The sequence below is a fragment of the Octopus sinensis genome, unplaced genomic scaffold (assembly GCF_006345805.1).
Source record: "Octopus sinensis unplaced genomic scaffold, ASM634580v1 Contig18722, whole genome shotgun sequence".
Classification (NCBI taxonomy): domain Eukaryota; kingdom Metazoa; phylum Mollusca; class Cephalopoda; order Octopoda; family Octopodidae; genus Octopus; species Octopus sinensis.
In genome coordinates, this window is record NW_021835987.1 from 226,083 (window position 1) to 247,500 (window position 21,418).

At 36.9% G+C, this 21,418-nt stretch overlaps 3 protein-coding genes across 3 annotated transcripts in view; 1 reads left to right on the forward strand and 2 right to left on the reverse strand.

The window, feature by feature from the left end:
- The window catches only part of LOC118761915, a 116,305-nt gene that overhangs the window by 39,725 nt on the left and 55,162 nt on the right, over window positions 1-21,418 (forward strand). The window contains exon 3 of the mRNA XM_036500120.1: window positions 13,614-13,620. The gene's annotated coding sequence lies outside the window, so the exon portion shown is untranslated. The remainder of the gene's footprint in view (window positions 1-13,613; window positions 13,621-21,418) is intronic.
- LOC118761914 lies at window positions 218-5,920 on the reverse strand. Its single transcript, XM_036500119.1, has 5 exons — window positions 5,854-5,920; window positions 5,510-5,688; window positions 3,024-3,184; window positions 1,506-1,666; window positions 218-359 (listed from the first exon to the last, which is right to left on the reverse strand). The coding sequence occupies exons 1-5, from the start codon at window positions 5,900-5,902 to the stop codon at window positions 310-312; spliced, it is 600 nt and encodes a 199-aa protein (XP_036356012.1). The 5' UTR covers window positions 5,903-5,920; the 3' UTR covers window positions 218-309.
- The window catches only part of LOC118761916, a 92,608-nt gene continuing 92,115 nt past the window's right edge, over window positions 20,926-21,418 (reverse strand). Inside the window, exon 4 of the mRNA XM_036500121.1 lies at window positions 20,926-21,418. This exon is cut by the window's right edge and continues 370 nt beyond it. The gene's annotated coding sequence lies outside the window, so the exon portion shown is untranslated.

A 21,418-nucleotide genomic window follows, 5' to 3' on the forward strand; every position in this document is an offset into this window, starting at 1 on the left:
TCTAAGTAAATAACACTGAGTTTTACTGAAATAGTTAATTTGGGGATACTCAGTATGTGCGTGCATGCACACACACATACACACATACACACATACACGCACACACAGTGATGCTGGCGTTGTTGTGTGATTAAGAAGCTTGCTTTGCAACCATGTGCTTTCGAGTTCAATCCTACTGTGCAGCACCCTGGACAAGAGTTTTCTACTTATAGTCCCGGGTTTTATCATAAAAGTAATTATTTGCGAGTGAATTTGGTTGACAGAAGACGTGTGGTCACGTCGTCAAAAACAGATCTTTTGATTGGTTAGTTAAGGTTTTAGGCGGATGAAGATGGCCATGGAATCAGCTGTTTCAAAACCTGCAAAATAATAAAAAAACGACAATAACAACAACAACAATAACAGCAAGATTAACAAGACGAATATCAGTAATAACAAATGCAACTTTGGGAATTTCTCTCAGAACTACGCTCCATTGTTCGGATCAATTGGAATGCTCCTCGTCGTAACCGACGGAGTATCATCAGAAGCTTTAGACATATATTCACTTTTGTACGTGGTTTTAAGGTAAGATGCGTGCTTTCCGACCGCATAAATCCGGGTTCAGTTCCACTGCGTGGTACGCTGGGTAAGTGTCTTTTACTATAGCCCCGGGCTGATAAACGCCCCGTGTCGGGAATTAGGAGGCGGAAGCAGAAAGAAGCTCTCGTATATATATATATATATATATATATGCATACATACATACATATACATATATGTGTGTGTGTGTGTGTACATATATATATATGTACACACAGCACACACACACACACACACACACACACACACATAATATATATATATATATATATATATATATATATATATCATATATATATATATATCATATAATGACCGCGTGTGTACCGTTGGCGATGTTTTTCCTCTGTCTTCCCTTCTCTGGATCTTTCCTTGTCCTATGTTTCCGACGAAGAGCTCCGCTCGAAACGTTAAACCCTTCTTCTTCCCTTCCTTCCTGAGCGTCCAATAATACTATATTTGTTCCACGTTCTCGCGTTTTTGTGTTTTCATGTTTGGATTAACTTTATATATATATATATATGTACATATATGTGTGTTGAAAAGATCCTGTCTTGGGATACAAGAAAATACTGGACGATCCCTTAATTATGATTTTATTCAACACATTCCCCCTCAGGTTTACACAATTATTACAGTAGTCCTGTAAAAGACTCGGAAGTTTGAATTTCCAGCCAGGCCTTTTGCCAAGAACTCCTCCGTACTAAAAACTCCACACCTACACATGCGTAATATTGTATCAAATGATGGTTCTCTCTGTTAAGTATTGTGGGACCTATGCTTCACTGAGGAGGTATAATAACACCGAAATATGCCCTGAGTTGTTTCCTGTGTTCGCCACGCCATCATCATAATAAGGCTTTTAGTACTTACTGCATTAACTTGGCTGTGAGACAAGTTAAAACGGATGACTATAAACATACCGTCATTCCATACGATTTTCGAATCTTCACCTGAGTAGATTATTGCAGGAAAATGAGGAAACCGCTCCCACGGACAGTAACTCCCTTCAGCAACAATCAACCAACCACGATCTATATCACAACCTCCGTGATTAGATGAAATATAGAAATGACGTATCCAACTGTAAAATGGAGAGAAAAAGACACTGTTATAGTTTTGTGTTTGCGGTCATTCTCGTTATCAGATGTTGTTATTAAATAGGTTACCTGGCAACTACGTAATTAAGAGGTTCCCAAGTTCGAACCGACATTGTTCGGTGATACATTGAACTATCTTCTACTTTACAGTCAATGAAATGTTTGTGAGTGAAGGCCTCGTAGATGTAATCTGTGTGTCGGGCAATTCTAAGAAGGACGGTCCCTATATATATATATATGTAGTAGACTTTATTTGTTAGCCAATTTAACACTAACGCCTCACACTTGGGCAAGGGGATGTTAATGGAGATAAATCTGATGCAAATTTCTGGGCCAGGTTTTATGCGTGGGAATAACTTTTCTCTTCCTCTTTCCCAGCATTTGCAATGGGCCAGGACAAAATCCAGTGTTTTGTCCTTATTCTTCCAACTAAGGAATATTTCAAAGTGGTCATCCCTAGTCGAGAAGGATGAATAGTTAAAGGCATTCCCAACATTACTGTCCCCTCTTCGGACTGCATTTCCAATATGAGCTATATTTAAAAACGGTAGGGTGTCATTTCTAGCGATATTTAGTGCTTCTTAGTTTAATGATGAAACTATTATATAGACAGAGGTTCGTAACCACTTTTATAATTGCAGATCCGCAAAGAATTACCCAAAATATCCCTATGCACTAATCAGGGGACTGTCAAATTCATCATCATCACCAGTCAATATATGGGTGCATATGTCATTCGGTGTTGTTATTAACTAATTTTCGTTTAATCACTGTATAGGTGAGCAGAAACAGAGGAGGAAAGAAAATCATGCAAATTTTGTCATATATGTTCATAAGTAAATGGATCTCGGTCTGTTTCGAAGATTACTCTGAATATTGATTTACTTGATCAAGTGAAATTCCTGCTCAACGAATTTGTAGCGTGCAATTGCAACCACAAACATAGAATCACAAGCTAGACATCATGACCACTACGTCAAGTGCCTCCTTCATTGCTAGACACAAGTGTGAGTGTGTGTGCTTTGTAGTTGGTTGTTTATTCTCAACCGAAATTCGATGAATTCGATGACATACCATAATAGAATGCAACGAAGTTAATCCTCAGTCGTTGCAGGTGAACATTAATTAATAATATTAATTCCGCCATTAAACTGGTAATATTTATTGCAACGATAGAAATATAGGCGAAGTGTATATAGTTGATTATATAGACACTGTACTTCACTGGTACATTATTCATAGATACGAACAGAGTACAAATTAATGTTAATCACAAAAGGTTTTAGCACAGTATTAAATTACAAATAACTAAAATAAATTAGAGTGATAAAAATTACATACTGGTTTCCCATTGAGAAATCAATCACAGGGCTTTGAGGTAAGTCGGACCAAGGAGAGCTTTTCAGGTTTTGAAGAGAGAACCAGCTTTCAAGGGTTGCATCTCGCCCATCAAACACCACACTAACCACAGCTGTTTGTTCTTTATAAACCACAAGTTTCACCTAAAAAAAATCGTGAAATATTATTGAGAGAGCAGTGCATGCTACCAAAGTGACACTGGGATACGAAGCTCAATATATCAACCAAGACTATTCGTCTGGTACGTGTACACCAGGCACAGGCATCAGAACAATTTTGGGCATGGCATGGTGATCTCATATCAAGATGAACAGCACATGATCTTGCAGATGGGTCCCAGTTTGAATTTTCTTGAAGTCGAGCTGCACATCCCTCTCAAAAGTTACCCTGAATAAGTTTTTTTAAAAATGAAGAACGTAACACCCACGCTTTTAGAAGTAAATTATCCAAGTCTCAAAGAATTCCCGTCAACACATGGCTGTGTTGCTCCCCGACAACTTATGCTCGGGATGAAATATGCGCATATCTTTAGACATTACGGGATATACTCAACTGGTCAACTGGTAATGTTAGACAAATGAAAAGGGCAAAATATTTGTTGTAGACCATCTTTTAACATGACAAAACATGGACATGTTAAGACTTCCAATCACTTAAATCAAAAGCCATGAGAACGACTGCCTGATAGTGCATCAGGGCATCGGTTCCGAATCAGGACATTATTATTATTATTATTATTATTATTATTATTATTATTATTATTGTTGTTGTTGTTGTTGTTGTTATTGTTGTTGTTGTTGTTGTAGTTGTTGTCATTCACTTCTGAAACATATGTTTTCGAATCGCTTCAGGCTGGTGTAACATAAAGCATTTATTTACATATGTTTGGTGCTTTCAATACCTAGTTGGTGGAAATCACCTTATTTCGACTGGAAAAATTGATCCAACCAAGCTCTCAATTCTGCATCAGTATTGAACGAAACTCCGCGTATAGGATGTGAAAGAGATCGAAAGAGGTGGAAACTCGTTGGTTTCAAATCAGGAGAGTACTGCGGTGTGGCAACACATCCCAACCATGCGCTTGAATGGCTTCCTTGCTCATATTGCCGTTGTCATGCAGCAGAAGAACTCTGTGATGCCGATTAGGTCTTTTGTCTTCGATAGCTGATTTGAATCGTTCCATCTGTTGAACATAGAGCTCCGTGTTGACCGTTATGCTTCCGTTCAAGCAATTCGTAATGGATAATCCCTTCCCAGTCCCAACATACGCACAACATCGTTTTACGCAAATGAAGATCTTCTTTCACTCGCGGTGTCTCTTGTTTACCGGGGCTACGCCATTCTTTACGCAGCTTCATATTGATGTACAGGCACCATTTTTCGTCCCCACCAACGATTCGGTAAAGAAATCGTTACTTGTGTCCATGAGTTGAGCGGTGACAAGCAAGCAAACCAGCGGAGATTGAGGCTCGTTGATTTTTGTCGTTGTCACTTAAAGCATGCGGAACTCATACTCCATACTTCTGAACCTTTCCCATCGAGTGAAGATGGGAGCATTCCATTTTCTCTGCCAGATCCCTTGTCGTTTGACGAGAATTTTCGTGCAAAAGTTGGTGTAATTGCTCTTCCTCGAACTCAACTGGACGGCTAGGATGAGGTACGTCTTTGAGGCCAAAATTTCCATTTTTAAACTTGGCATACCGATCACGAGCGGTTCTTTCAGCTATAGCACCCTCTCCATACACTACACAAATATGGCGAGCAGCTTTTTCGGCCTCAGAACCTTGATTAAAAACAAAATGGAGGATGTGTCGAAAATTGCTCATCTTTCTTGACTTGACATTCCATTTTAATGACCAAGAAATAAACAAATATTAACTAAAATTAACAATATAAAAAAAAACATTCCCAAGTGATTCAAAAATAGAATTCTCGACAAAAATAGATTCCAATATTTAAAGACGCAAAAATTCCAAAATTATAAAAAAAAGGCGGCAAATTATTTACCAGCTTAATATATATCTATTTAAAAATCATATTAATGCAATAATGTGTATGATGTATGTATTATCCAGCATTAAATAGTAATGATTAGTAATAAAAGCTGTTCATTTCAGCGTCTTGTATTAAAATTTATTTAAACACACACACGTATATCTGTGTGTTTGTGCGTGTGTGTGTGTGTGTGTTTGTTTGTGTGTGAACACAAACAGCGCAAATATATTAAGAACGTTTTTAGATCGCGATGCCAATAAACTTGTGAACATAATAGTTTATAGCAATTCAGTACTTCTTAATGTGCCCTGACGTTCTGAGTTTTAATACAGTCAAGGTATACTTTGTCTTTTAAAAATCAATAAAATAAGTAATCTAATAGATTCTCACCTCTCACAAAATGGATGACTTTATGCCAACTTAATTCTATGTTTGTGTAAATGAATGTGCATAAAAATCGTTCCTGCACGTACCTCCTCGATGGGTAGATCACTCCAGAAATCAAGGATAGGATGTCGGAAGAAGTTAGGACAAACGGTATCGATGCATTTGTCCACATTCCAGGTTGAAGGACTTCCTATATTCATGAATGATTCATAGACTTTCGAACCAGCTCCCATTGATATGGCATATGTTTTAATCCATTGGCTGTCTGAAATAATAATAATAAAAATAAAAATAATAAAAAGAAGAAGAAGAAGAAGAAGAAGAAGAAGAAGAAGAAGAAGAAGAAGAAGAAGAAGAAGAAGAAGAAGAAGAAGAAGAAGAAGAAGAAGAAGAAGAAGAAGAAGAAGAAGAAGAAGAACGCTTCACTTACATCTATAAAAGGAAATCTCGTTGCTGTCATTCGTGTTGACGACTGTCATTATATTCTTCGGTGAGTAATTCTTGCAAACACGACTGACATTGTTGTAAGTGAAGAATTCTGATTGGTTGCTTAGAGCGAGGCCGGCACATTCCAGCAGACTTCGTGTTGAATAGAATATTTCCTATGGTGATGACTGAAGGTAACCATAAGAGTAGGCATGAGGCAACGGTTTGTAGATTGTTTCACGTTCCTGATCTGAGCTAACAACCAGAAAGGTTGCAAGAGTTAACAGAAGCACTGTTATCACAGCAGGATGGGTAACAGGAAACCGGGACATACTTGGCTCTATAATTGCTAGAGGGAGAAAGAAAGAGAAAAGAAATTATATGAAAGAGAATGAGAGAGAGAGAGAGAGAGAGAGAGAGAGAGAGATTCGGCAAAGTGGCGAAAAGAAATTTAATATATAAAGGAAGAAGGGGTAAGAGGGTACGAGTGATGATGGGAAACTGTTAGAGAGTAACAGGGAGAAACCTGAAAGAGAAGAGGAAAATAAATTGAGAAAATGGAAAATGTTGGTGTGAGATTGTTGTGGGGAGGCCCCCAGACGACGAAGTAGGCTAACCCAATACGTAGATTATAGAGGGAGAAGCCTAGACGTCAGCAGCACAGCTGAGTAGCAATCGAAGAGTAGTAGTAGAAGAGAGCAGAGGAGAGTTGTGTAGAAGGCATCCGAACGTGCGGCATAACAGAGATGCAGAAAGTGTGCATAAGAAAACGGAATAGAAATAAATTACAATTTAGAATAGAAAAATTCAAATAAATTAGGGTTATTAGTAATAACGCAGGTCCTGGGTACGATTTTAAACTGCTTCCAGTAGTGAACCCTGGTTGGGGATTTCTAGGGTTTTAATGAGTTTGGAATCACTCCTTAGCCACTGATGTTCCTCTGTCTACTCTCATCCAGAATCGAAGTAATCATCAGGATTCAAATAATGGGTTAATTAGCAATTACGTCGATCATATGCAGCTCATTACCCTAGTATTCGTGGTGGTAGTGCGGCAACCCTTCTACATGGGAAAATGTTCGGGTGTGAACAGTGAGGAAATATCGGGGACCAGATCCTCCAAGGCCGTTCGACTTTGTCTAAAACTTCACAGTTGCAAAACCTGCGACGACGCTGATAAATTGTAACGTTCCTTGCGGTTCCTTAGAAGCTATTAATAAGGTTGAAATGAAGGACGCATTACATGGGCAACAGCTTATCCTCCATACCACACTGCTTAGGCTTAGGCCGTATCGAACACACTGTACTAGTGAGAGAGAACCAGTCAAAGCCCCAGAGAGGAAGGACATTTCATTGCAGCTGAGACGTCACAAAGCAGCCTACAAGTGCGGCTTATGTAGCAGAGACTGCCATTTGCCCATAGGATTATTCAGACACAAACAACGATGTTCCGATAGGGCGGGAAGTGACGGCCTTCATCCATGGCCATTAGTGAGAGACTGAGGTGCAGCGAAAACGGATACTTTTTAACAAAATTACGTACATATACCACTTATTTGCTTCAGAGTATATAGGGATTTATGGGAACGAATTTTCCTGAGGGGCGGAGAGAGGAGTTTGAGAAAGTTCACGCGATCTGACATTATTCTCACAAAAACTTCCATGAAATGGGTATATTTCAATGAAAGTTTATGCAAATATCTCTGAAACAGCATAGATTACAATTATGAAGTAATGTGTGGGGAAAATGTTTCCGAAGTCGGGGCGAGAGGAGTTTCGGTTTAGGAAGACCAAATATGTTAGGACTCCTCTGTTTTGAAGGGGATTTCTCCTCTATTTCAAGCCACAGATTTCCAAATGATGGGTTGGAGTGAGGAGCGTTTTTGTATGACAAAAAGGTTGAAAATCCCCCCGCCCCCATAATCCCATCCGATCTTATTTTGGCCAATTCTTGTCTCACTTCAAATCCATGGTTTTCGGTAAAAAAAAAAGAAATTGATAATATTTTTGAAAGGAAAAGTGAGTGATTTAAGGGAGATTATTTGGCTGTTGTTTCTAGCACATCCCAAGACAATCCTATCAATAACTACCGCATCTATATGCTAAAGAAGAGAAAATTTGAAAACTTATGAATTTTTTGCAACCCCACTCCTCGCTCTCGGTGGTTTCTGCATATAAATTAAAATATTGGAAAGCCTGAGATCGAAATTATAGGAAATACCTTAAAACATAAATTTATAAAAATATTTCCAGACGGTCAAAGCTTTAATAATCGCTTTCTTTTAGTGTTTTTAGTCACTGTTATATACTTAATTAATAAACAGCTTCCCCCATTATAATATAGATACCAGTATTTCTCCACTGAAGTGAAAATGCACCAAGCTTTTCAATACGTCTTGTTTGATTGCTGTGAAGAAGAAAGTCCTTGAATAGCGACATGCACTTCACTAAACATAATTGCGCTTCACTAAACATACTGAAAAATACGATTCTATAATCATTAAAGTCGTTCTGATCTTTATGTTGTTGCTGGAGAACACACTGGATTTTAATCAGCGATAGTTGGCAAAACAAAAGAAATAATATTGGAGTCGCTGACACGCTCCAACCTGCTGTTGCCCGGTATCCTAAGGGCTAAGTATGGTCATCTGAAATCTGTGCGATACTTGAGGGAAATATACTAATATTATAATATATTTTGTGCATTAAATTATATCAAAAACCTCTGATTTTAACAATTTGTTTAACTTAGAATCAATTCTTTATAAAACACTGGTCAACAAAATAAACTTTTTTGAATCATCGGAGTTGTTGATTGATTTTTCTGGGTTAATTTTTGATGCTGATTACGAATCCGAAGTCCGATTTCCTCTATCAGGTCACACTTTCATGTTAATGATACCTGCTGTTTTAACTTATAGGATACGTGAAGGATGTCTATATATAATGTATATTGAATGCAAGATACGATAATTTCATGACTTTGTAATGTACAAAATTAAGATTATTCTGCACAAATAAGTTAGAATACACTCAAATGCACAACAACTTAAAATCTTTGGGATTTAGACTTTCTATGGTGTTCTGTCTCAGGTGCATCCCTGTACAACATCTAACAGTAGTCAGCTCATATTCCTGCATTCCAAAATCCTTAATATCGTTGTTCCATTGATGGGATATCTTGATGAAATCGTTCGCCTTATTCATCAGACACTGCTCTAAGGTTCTCTGCAAAAAAGTCCAGATGTGAATCAACGAAATGGACTTTTAGTGCTGGGATGTATACCGTCATAGTTAAGAGCAGAACAGCAACATAGAGCTTCTAACACAGAAGAATGTAACGAAATAAAAACTTACCTTTGTTACTGATGAGGCTAACAATTATTTTTGGAAACATTAACGACTGTCGACTGTTGTCGGTTCTATCAACTGATGCCACTAAACTACCGATGAATGTGTACAAATGTCTGAATTGTTCACTTTACAAATGACTTCAACAATCCTCTAAACTTCACAGCTATGCCAACCGTCCACTTCCGTCACTATTGTTCACTTGAGATCAGTCTAGTGAAAACATTTCTAACCTGAGTCGAAACCAAATTCGATTGATAGCAAGCCTTACTTCATTAGATATACTTAAATGATTCAATATGTTTATTTACATATGTTTTTATACAAACACACATGTATATACATGAACAGGACATGAAGAAGAACAAGAAAGGGGAAATATTCGAAACTATATTCGATCGATAGCAAGCCATACTTCATTAAATATACTTCATAGACTTCCGGTTTTTTCATCAGGATCTTTACAATGTGTAGGTTTGAATATTGCTGTTGGTGGTGGTGGGGCGTTGGTTGTAGTAGTGGAGCTTTTAATGGGGCCTTGATAGGGATGTTGTATTTGTAGTGATGATTGGATGATTTAAGGATATGATTTTTGCAAGGATGGTATTGGTGGTGCTGGTGTTGGTGGTGGTGGGTAGAGACAGTGATTTGTTGTACAGCGGTGATATGACAGTGGTTGTAAGGTGTTGGTTGTGGTGTTGGTGTTTGTGGTGAGATGTTGTAGGAAGGCAGAAGTAGCGCTGGTTATAGTGGTTGTGATGGTGGTAGTGGTAGTTATGTCAATGTTGCAGTTATTGTTTTGACTGTTGTTATGAGAGTGGCGGTGGTAGTGGTGGTGATATCAATGTTGAGGTTGTTGTTGGGACATGTTTTAGCTGTATAGGTGATAGTTGGTGATGGTAGCGTGGCTAATCCACTTAGCAAATACGGGAAGAAAAAGGCAGATCTTGTGACCCCCAACCTTTAAAACTCTAGCTGTAACTGCTAGAAACACATAGATAAAAAGTTTACTCTGAATATTGATTTACTTGATCAAGTGAAATTCCTGCTGAAGCATGGTATTGGTGGTGCTGGTGTTGGTGGTGGTGGTGGTGGGTAATGAGCTCCATATGATCGACGTAATTGCAAATTAACCCATTATTTGAATCCTGATGATTACTTCGATTCTGGATGAGAGTAGACAGAGGAACATCAGTGGCTAAGGAGTGATTCCAAACTCATTAAAACCCTAGAAATCCCCAACCAGGGTTCACTACTGGAAGCAGTTTAAAATCGTACCCAGGACTTGCGTTATTACTAATAACCCTAATTTATTTGAAGTTTTCTATTCTAAATTGTAATTTATTTCTATTCCGTTTTCTTATGCACACTTTCTGCATCTCTGTTATGCCGCACGTTCGGATGCCTTCTACACAACTCTCCTCTGCTCTCTTCTACTACTACTCTTCGATTGCTACTCAGCTGTGCTGCTGACGTCTAGGCTTCTCCCTCTATAATCTACGTATTGGGCTAGCGTACTTCGTCGTCTGGGGGGTCCCCACAACAATCTCACACCAACATTTTCCATTTTCTTAATTTATTTTCCTCTTCTCTTTCAGGATTTCTCCCTGTTACTCTCTAACAGTTTCCCATCATCACTCGTACCCACTTACCCCTTCTTCCTTTATATATTATATTTCTTTCCGCCACATAGCCGAATCTCTCTCTCTCTCTCTCTCATTCTCTTTCTTATAATTTCTTTTCTCTTTCTTTCTCCCTCTAGCAATTATAGAGCCAAGTATGTCCCGGTTTCCTGTTACCCATCCTGCTGTGATAACAATGCTTCTGTTAACTCTTGCAACCATTCTGGTTGTTAGCTCAGATCAGGAACGTGAAGCAAGCTACGAACGTTTGCCTCTTGGCTACTCTTATGATTACCTTCAGTCATCACCATAGGAAATATTCTATTCAACACGAAGTCTACTGGAATGTGCCGGCCTCGTTCTAAACAGCCAATCGGAATTTTTCACTTACAACGAAGTCAGCCATGTTTGTAAGAATTACTCACCGAAGAATATAATGACAGTCGTCAGCACGGATGACATCAACGAGATTGCCTTCTATAGATGTAAGTGAAGCATTCTTCTTCTTCTTCTTCTTCTTTTAATTATTTGTTTCAGTCATTTGACTGCGGCCATGCTGGAGCACCTCCTTTAGTCGAACAAATCGACTCCTGGATTTATTCTTTATGAGCCTAGTACTTATTCTATCGGTCTCTTTTTGCCGAACCTCTAAGATTGCACAGTTTTTGGTAGGTCTAGAATGGGACAGTCATATGGATGAGGAAACATGATTTTTGGTTGACATCCTTCCTTATAATATCTGGCCTCGTTGCATCTATCGTTCTGTCAGTTTGAACAGTAAAGTTCCAAAGGAGTGAGATATGATCATTTTCAAGCACTGGAGGTTGTTTGTCTTCCCACCATTTTTTAAATTCCTATTATCATTTCGTATTTGGATTTGGTTTCCAAGATTCTTTATATGAGTTCCTGTGTTGAAGCATATCCTGTTGTGTCTGGGGAGAGTCATTTTCCTTTTGTGCCTTATAATTTCCACTTATAATTTCCATATAAGTGGAAAATTTCCACTTATATCTTGCAACCTTTTCAATAATCTTGACTCTGTCCGTTATTTACACTGCGTTCCTTTTTGTTTGTTTGTGCGCATGTGTGTGGGTCAGTGTGCATGTACGTATGTGTGTATGTATGTATGCATACCATCAAAGTGACACAGGGGTAAAATATACGAAGCCCAGTATACCCATCATGTCTGATAAGGGTACACCAGGCACACGCATTACAACCATATGTGCGCGACATGGTGATCTCATATCAAGATAACAGCGTATGATCTTGTAGGTGGGGCCCAGTTAGAATTTCCTTCTGGTCGAGTAGCCCATCCCGCTCAAAAAATCCCTGAAGAGGTGAATTATCCAAACACCAAGAATTCCTTTCAACACATGGCTATGATACTCCCCCACTACTTCTGCTCATGATCAGAGATGCACATACCGTCAGCCACTAAGGGACATGGTCAACTGATTAAGGTCAACTGTGGTATTGAGCAGAATATTTGCTGTAGACCATCTTTTTTACCAAGACAAAACAATGTACATGATAACACGTCCAATCAGTTAAGATCAGAAGCCATGAGAGCCACTGCCTGGTACTGCATCAGGGTATTATTATTATTATTATTATTATTATTATTATTATTATTTTTATTATTATTATTACCATCATCATCATCATAATTAAAACTACTACAACTACTACTACTACTACCACTACTACTATTAGTATTATTATTATCATTATTATTACTATTATTATTATTACCACCATCATCATTATCATCATTATTATTATTATTATTAATATTATTATTATTATTATTATTATTATTAATATTAATATTATTATTATGAGCATCATCATTATTATTGTTAATGGCGGCGAGCTGGAAGAATCGTTAGTACGTTGGAAGAAATGCTTAGCAGTATTTCGACCGTCTCTACGTTCTGAGTTCAAATTTCGCTGAGGTTGACTTTGCTTTTCATCATTCAGGGTCAATAAATTAAGCACCAGTAGCGTACTGACCCCCTCGCCCCCAAATTTGAGGCCTTGTGCCAATAGTAGAAAAGATTATTATTATTATTTATTATTATTATTATTATTATTATTATTATTATTATTGTTGTTGTTGTTGTTGTTGTTATTGTTGTTGTTGTTATTTCAGATGGTCAATGGATAAAAGTATATGCCCTATCAATGGGAGCTGGTTCGAAAGTCTATAATTCATTTTTGAATCTAGGAAGTCCTTCAACCTGGAATGTGGACAAATGTCTCGGTATCTTTTGTCCGAACTTCTTCCGACATCCTATCCTGGATTTCTGGAACCATCTTGCCATTGATGAGGTATGTATACACTCTTTCACTCTCCAACACACACACACACACACACACACAAACACACACACACGAAATGAGATTCCTTTACACACACTTTATCATTTATCATAGTAATAGTAATAAAGGTAAATTATATTTTAGATCAGTTTAGATATGGTTCAGGCATATTTTACCCTTAAAAACTGCAATTTTAACCGCGATTTTATATATATATATATATATAGAATAGCGTAGGCTCGAAACGTAAAAGACTTTTCCTATTCCTGAGCGTTATACTAATAGTTCTGTTTGTTTTGTACACCACCTGTCCTTGTTGTTGTTTTTTCGTAAACTGTCCCTATATATATATATATATATATATATATATATATATATATATATATATATATATATATATATATATATATATATATATATATATATAAGTAAATAAATGGTACATATATATATACTACTAATATAGCATAAAAGTTTTTTCAGGAAAAAATTTTTATCAAAGGTGGCAGCATATCAAATTATCTTTAAAGGTTAAAATTATAAACAACTTATAAACAAGGGCAAAAGAAAAATTATTTCTATGCCAATATGCAGAGAAGAGACTTTAAGTCGTCAATTTCCACATTTCATTTTACATTCACTATAAATACACTTCGTGCTGAAATTTAGGACAGCTAGCTAACAGAATTTCTTAAAAGTTCGTTATTTCTATATTGAATCAATTTCAGGATTAATCCTATTGATTCTTCCCTCTTATGGGGAAAATACGATAAAAAATAAATGAAATATTTACAAGAACCCATGGAAAAAAAGCATAAGCAAGATTAATCCCGAAACTGATTCAATACATAAATAACGAACTTTTTAAAAAATTTTTGTTAGCTAGCTTTCCTTGATTCCAGCACGTCCTGTATTTATAGTGAATGTAAAATGAAATGTGGAAATTGGCGATTTAAAGTCTCTTCTCAACATAGTAGCATAGAAATAATTTTTCTTTTGCTCTTATTTATAATTTATATATACATATATATATATATATATATATATATATATATATATATATATATACAAATTGGGACAAGAACGCAAAACATCCAGACAGTTATATGATACAAGAAAGAGAGAACAAAGAAAACAAGGACGTGTCATTCGGAGTTTTCTTTCCGCAGTCGAGTTCCAGATTATCTTTGCAATTTCGTCTGGTTATACTCGAGATTGCTCCAATCTGGCCAGCCCCTCGGAAAAACTATGCGAAGAGCATTAGATTCCTTGGAACAAAGCAGCGAATGTATACGAAAACAAGGACGGAAAAGACGGAGAAAATTACACAAATACAAATAACAGGACATAACAACAAGTGTCTTTCGACTAAGGACGAATTAAATTAAGCTGGCATATGATACACGCGCGCGCGCGCATGGTTCACTTGACTATCCACTCGCACGCATATATATGTGTGTGTGTGCGCGTGTATATATGCCCTACTGGTAAATTTCAAGCCACTGGCCTCGGCAACCCGAATATACCACCTTAGCAACCAGCTGCTTCCATGCACCGACATCACTGACATCCACGCTCACTGACATCAGCCAACCACAGGGCCGCCAATCACCAGTCCCTAAAGCTTGTTCATTCCTGTCCATCCGCTTATCCATACCCCTTGTACAAGCCCATCCACACAACTATATATACACGCGTGCAAACACGTACATATACACCAGCACGCGAATGGTATTCAAGTGCACCCTGTATGTGTATATATATATATATATACAGCATCTTGTTTTGGCTACACGCGGGTGGGAAGGGGCTGTTGACACAATCGTTTCATTCACAAATTGAATTCGGTGATACCAGTTGCGGATTCTAGCTCGCTCTGATACTGAGTTGAGTTGGTGCCTTCTGGTATCTCAAAATTCAATATATAATCATTTATGATTATAGTATTCTACGCTCTCCATGGGATGACCTATCTTCAGCCAACCCAGAGTATTTCAGGATGGAAGGAATAAAGTAAGTTCTAAATATACTTTTCTTTTTCTCTTTGTAGAAACGTAATATACCAAAAGCACTTTACGCACGTTACTAATATATATATATATATATATATATATATATATATATATATATATATATATATATATATATATATATCCGTTTCTTAACACTATATATTTATTCACGATATTTTCTTGAAACGACCAAAGCATTTCCAGGCTTTCACCATTATATCTTCATTGAATATGATTATTATGCTATACATTTTAACACAGGTTGATATAACCATCTATTTATCAAGCGTAACGCATCGATAGGCCAGTTACTGCAATATATGTCCTGAGATAACATCTATTGCTCTCATTAGCCGCTGCTGGGACGAATTTTTCGTGTCTCTCTGATATTTATTGTGTTCGTAACACTGCAAATCCATAGGAGATGTTATCTCAGGGAAAATACTACAGTAACTAGCAATCGACAGTGTGTATATATATTGAGTATGATACATAGATGTCTGTTTTAATCAAATGCTGATTTATTCGACTGTGCACATCGGACATAATTGTATATTTACTGAATACTTATATTTTCTCATTCTGAAACCCAAACAAGTTCTTTTTTCAATTCAGCAGTGATATACGTCGCTTCTATATAACGAACCACGCTGACTGTCTCACAGAGCGTGGGTGGTTGTGCATCAATGGAGGTTCCGCTTATTGTCAGTATGATAACATGGATCACTACCCTTCAATTCGTTATTCTGATACAAAATCGAAAGTCGTATGGAACAACGGTAAGTGATGTTTTGTGTATGTGTTGATGTGCATATGTGTGTGAGTGTCCCTGTGTGTGTGTGTGTTTGTGGATGTGTGTGTCTCTGTGTGTGTGTTAATGTGAGTAGCAAATGAAATAATTTTTGTATTTATTGTACAACAATCAATTAGTCTTAATTCAGTTGTGGAAATTTGGCTGCTTTTTCTAGTAATTCGAGCGACCACGTATAAAGGCTTTCCATGGCATATTTTTAATTCCTTTCGTTGTTGATATTTTTATTGTTACTTGCAGGTTATGCATTGGCAGACTCCATGGCCATATTCATCAGCCTGAGGCAGCAGAACTAACCCAGCACATAATATCCCTAGATACTATTGTTGTTGTTAACGTCCAACCAATCCAGCTGACCACCACAAGTGTTCCATATAGATCAAGCATTACCTGTTAATAAAAGATCCATAAATATATTTTATCCAACATCGGTTTTTGAGTTGTGATTCTCTTTCTCTCTTTGCAGATAGAGAGCTGCTGTTTTTTTTTTTGTTGCTCCAGTTCCCTATAACCATATGTATGTATGTATGTATGTATGTATATATTATATGTAGAAAAATACAAACTGGGACAAGAACGTAAAACATTTAGAAGACGATACAAAAAACACGGACGAGACATTCGAAGCCTTCAATCTTCAGTCAAGAACCGGATCATCCTAGCAATTTCGGCTGATTAATCTTGAGATCGCTCCGATTCGGCCAGCCCCAAGGAAAAACTAAGCTACGAGCATTAGATTTCTTGAAAAAAGGATCGAATGTATACGAAACAGGGACAGAAAAACGGACGATGCCACACGAATATAAAATACAAAAAACCTGTTACTCTGAGTTTCACGTTCCCGTTCGTCGGACAGTTTTTGCTAGAATCCGACGAACGGGAACGTGAAACTCAGAGTAACAGGTTTTGTTGAATTTTCTGCTGCTTTTAAATAAAGCATATTACTCTACCCCTGGTATTTGAGTACTCTTTTCTCCACCTTGTTTCACATTTATGTGTTTACTCCGGTATATATAGATATATCTATCTATCTATCTATCTATCTATCTTTCTATATATATATATATATATATATATATATACAACTCATGAATACTTACATATGCGCACGTGTTGTATACGTACATATATGTGCACGTATATACCAGGCTAATACATTTGCCCATCTCACATCATCTGCTACATGGTCAAAATATCATCGCAGTAATATGATGACATGGAGCGAATGTATAATTTTACATATAAAAAGGATAAGAACATTATTTATAATGGCCTCAATGTAAAATTCCGTATCGGTTAATAACCATTATAGGTGTATAATAATATAAATATATTTAGAAGTAATGGTACCAAAGAAGCACCACCACGCCAGAAATATATATATGTATATAGATACATATGTAAATATATGCATGTATATATATATATATATATATATATATATATATATATATATATATATATTACGTTATATAATTAGGGTTCAGTAAAAGAATTTACTTTACCACACAACGAACTTTTAGAAATAGCAGCTAAAAAATTACTTGAGAACGCCGTTTCTAGATTAGTTAGATATAGAGGTGCTAGAAATGCATATTCCTATCAACATATCCGTCATCAGCCCAAGATTTCGTTGGGTTTAAATTTGAGAGCACTAAAAATCGAACATACCCGTCTGATATGAGTAATCCCAGACAAACAATCTTCGACCGCCAGTACTAACGAATTCAAAAAGTACGAATGAGGCTTTGTATCTTCCCTCGTCCACCCACCTGAGTTTTAGAGCAACAGGTCCCTACAGAGGGATCTGTAGTTTATTATCAGGGAGAGAGAATTATACTGTCAATAATGAAAGGATAAAATTAATTAATTAGTAATTAATAATTTCACCAAGTAGTGTTCAGTACGTAAAAAGACCATTTACGGTATATTTAAAACATTACGTTATATAATTAGGGTTCAGTAAAACAAATTACTTTACCACACACCGAACTTTTAGAAATAACAACCAAAAAATTTTAGCTATTTCCTCTACGATAAGAAAAGTCTCCCAAACAATGTATACTCAAAAATAATCCACGTAGGTATAGAGGGAAAAATAACGAAAGATCACACGTACGTCGGTTACTTGAGAACGTCGTTTCCGGATTAGTTAGATATAGAGATGCTAGAAATGCATACTCCTATCAACATGTATATATATATATATATATATATATATATATATATATATATATATATATATATATATATATGTATTTATACTTTATAATTAGGGTTCAGCAAAGATTTGCTTTACCACTCACCGAAGTTTAGAAATAGCAGCCAAAGAACCTTAGCTATTTCCTCTACTTTAAAAAGAGACTCCCGGAAACACACACACACACACACACACACACACATACATACATTTATCTACCTAACAGTACACTAACTATTCTACTCTACCTGTGTAAACTGTGGGTATAGAGGTATGGTATTTACTATGTATATTTCCTATTTAGTATTGGGGAGGTTTCATTTATAAGGACGTACTCCCGTCTGAGTGTTGGGTCTTTTGGGTGCTTGGATAAGATGCGGATGTCAAGTTGACCCAAGTTGCCTCCATGGTGGTCTTTGGCATGTTGGTAGCGTATGGAAGACTGTTTTCAGTCGTCACATTGTCTTATATGTTCATTTATTCGTTCCGCAATGCTTCTAGACGTCTCCCCTATGTACGTCATGTTCACGTCCTCACAAGCACCTTCTACGCATCTTATGCTGTAAACTACATTTCGGGTTCTACAGTTAAGGCCAGGGCTAATGTTGTAAATCCATTTTTTAGGAATAATGGTATACATGCAATATTCCAATATCCTATGAGTAAATTCCAAAAGTCCAACAGAGTTTAAAATGAGTCCTTCCAAATATAGAGTTTATAAGCAATGTAAGATTCCCTTATGAGTGAGATCCAGCAGATTTTTAAACTTGGTCATTCCCAGAAGAGAAATTACGTACAGTGTTGCAGACTCAAAGGTTTTTATTTAAAGTGACCTAAAAATAGGGAGTTTATTAGTAAGGTCAAATCGTAAACAGGCCTCTGCATTAAAGATTATAACGGCCGTGTTTTATCACTTATTTTCTCCGAACTGGGAATATACATTAATTATGTTCCATAGATGAGTCTAGACTCTTAAAATCTTTCACACAGTTACGTGGAGAAGAGAGGTAACTCTGCGAAGTAAATGTCAAACATTGATTGCCTCCCTTACATGCATTGGTCTAAAAAAATATTGCTTTTTATTGGGTCGTCCGGAAAGTTCGTGCCGATTTTTAAGGGAAAAAATGTTCAATAAATACTTGCCATTACAGCCAAATATGAACCATTTTCTTGCACAATGCGTCTCCACCTTTCCTTTAACTTGCAAATACCCTCTTCCCAGAATTGAGGTGGTTTCATGGCAAAGAATTCATCAAGGTATCTATTTACGTCATTCAAGGATTGAAATTTTTACCATTAACACTATTCTCCAGAGACCTGAATAAGTGGCAATCAGAAGGAGCAATATCTGGTGAATATGGAGGGTGGGGTAACAGATCCCAGCCGAGCTGCAGCAATTTTTGTCTGGTTCCTGAAGAAACGTACGGTCTTGCATTATCATGTTGGAAAACAACACCCTTCCTGTTGGTCAATTCTGGACGTTTCTCTTGAATTACTGCTTTTAACTCGTCCAGTTGTGTGCAGTATTTCTCAGAATTAATTGTCTGGTTACTTGGGAGAAGCTCATAGCACAGAAATCCTTTCCAATCCCACCAGACACAAAGCAAGACTTTTTTAAGGTGAAGACCCACTTTTGGGTTGGTTAAGGGTGGCTCATGTCGCTTACACCAGGATCGCTTTTTCTGAACATTTCGGTAGATAATCCATTTCTCATCATCTGTCACAATTTGCTTTAAAAAAAGGCGCGTTTTCATTCCGTTTATAAAGCGAATCACAGATAGGAATGCGATCGAAAAAGTTCTTCTCACTCAACTCATGTGGTACCCAAACATCGTAGCGATTTGTGTACCCAAGCTTTACCAGGTGCTCATGAATGACGGATTTTGATAGGTTGAGGCCTTCTGCGAATTCTCGGGTTGTGCGATGTGGGTTATTCTCAGTTAATGACTTGATTTAGTCATCATCTGTAGTGGATGGTCTACCTGATCGCTCTTTATCAATTAGGCTACAATCTCCAGCTTGGAACCTTGCTAACCACTTCCGTACAGTTCTTTCAGATAAAGAAACATCACCGTTAACTACGTTAACGCATATTTTCTCTTTTCTTACCCTTCTTATCTATACGAGGTGTACCAAAACCCTCCAATCATTGGCCGGAAAGGTCCACCACTATACGACTGCTTCCAGCACACGACTTGATCTCACCGCAGACCCCGTAAGAAAGAGGCCGTCTTCAACCTGCTGCTTCTTGACATGACGTCATTTCCTTCCCCTTACGGTCCCTTTCAACGTCAGTCCCTCTCCCCTCGGTCACTCATCCCTCATCCAAACATGAACAAGGAAATAGAACTGAAAACAAGTGTGTATATTAATTCATTTTTATTTAATCACAAGAAGTTACAACGTGACTCAAGTGAGGAGCGTTTCGTCCATTGTCACCTATCTTACCAAGCAGGTTTCAAATTGTGTCTGGGTGTGTGGGGTGTTTATATTCACATAGATACAGATTGAAATGATTAATACAGTTATCACCGGATTGTTCTACAAGAAATTAGAAACAACAGACTTACAGGATCACGTCGATTATCAATATTAATTGTTTTCAAATTCTTTGCCCGTTGAGCAATTCAATAATTGAATAAAAAAAAAAAATAGGGTAAAATAAATTATGTAAAGAAAAAAGTTAAAGAATATATGAATATATAAGCATACACATAAGCAGGAGTACCATAAACAGGAGTACCACAAACAGGAATACCCCGAACACGGTGTCACAGAGTTAACTTTCTAGTTCATTGAAATCGAATAATTTCTTTTAAAAAATAGCTGAATAATTTTTTATGATTATTATTTAATTATGATACCAAATCAAACAGAATTTATAAACCTGACGTCAAAACTATATTGCAAATATAGAACGTGCTCCGTCTGAATCTTTGTAAGTTTCAAATCTGTCCTGAGCGTTACGAAACAAAAATTGAAGCCTTGTAGGAAATACCTCCTGCACTGCTAACGGAAAGCGTTCTTTAAGTCCAGCCAAACTATTGCTCCATTCTGGGGGTGGAGGCAGAGAAAATGAATTGAACAAAATTGAAAACAATGCTATCGTTGACAGAAAAGCGGGATCCAACAGGAATGTAAAAGTTATTTTATAAAATGAGAAAAATTATAAAATTATAGGCAAAATTAAAAATTTATATGTTTTTGACGGATATTAAACATGATAAACGTAAATAAAAGTGAGTTTC

What these genes read in the sequence shown, in the direction of transcription:
- LOC118761914 (XM_036500119.1), bottom strand. Translation starts at nt 5,902, where the DNA reads ATGACAGTCGTCAACACGAATGACAGCAACGAGATTTCCTTTTATAGA. An exon ending in GTGATCTACCCATCGAGGAG is followed by an intron (nt 3,185 to 5,509) that starts GTACGTGCAGGA and finishes GATTTTTTTTAG; the next exon opens with GTGAAACTTGTGGTTTATAA. An exon ending in GATTTCTCAATGGGAAACCA is followed by an intron (nt 1,667 to 3,023) that starts GTATGTAATTTT and finishes TCCATTTTACAG; the next exon opens with TTGGATACGTCATTTCTATA.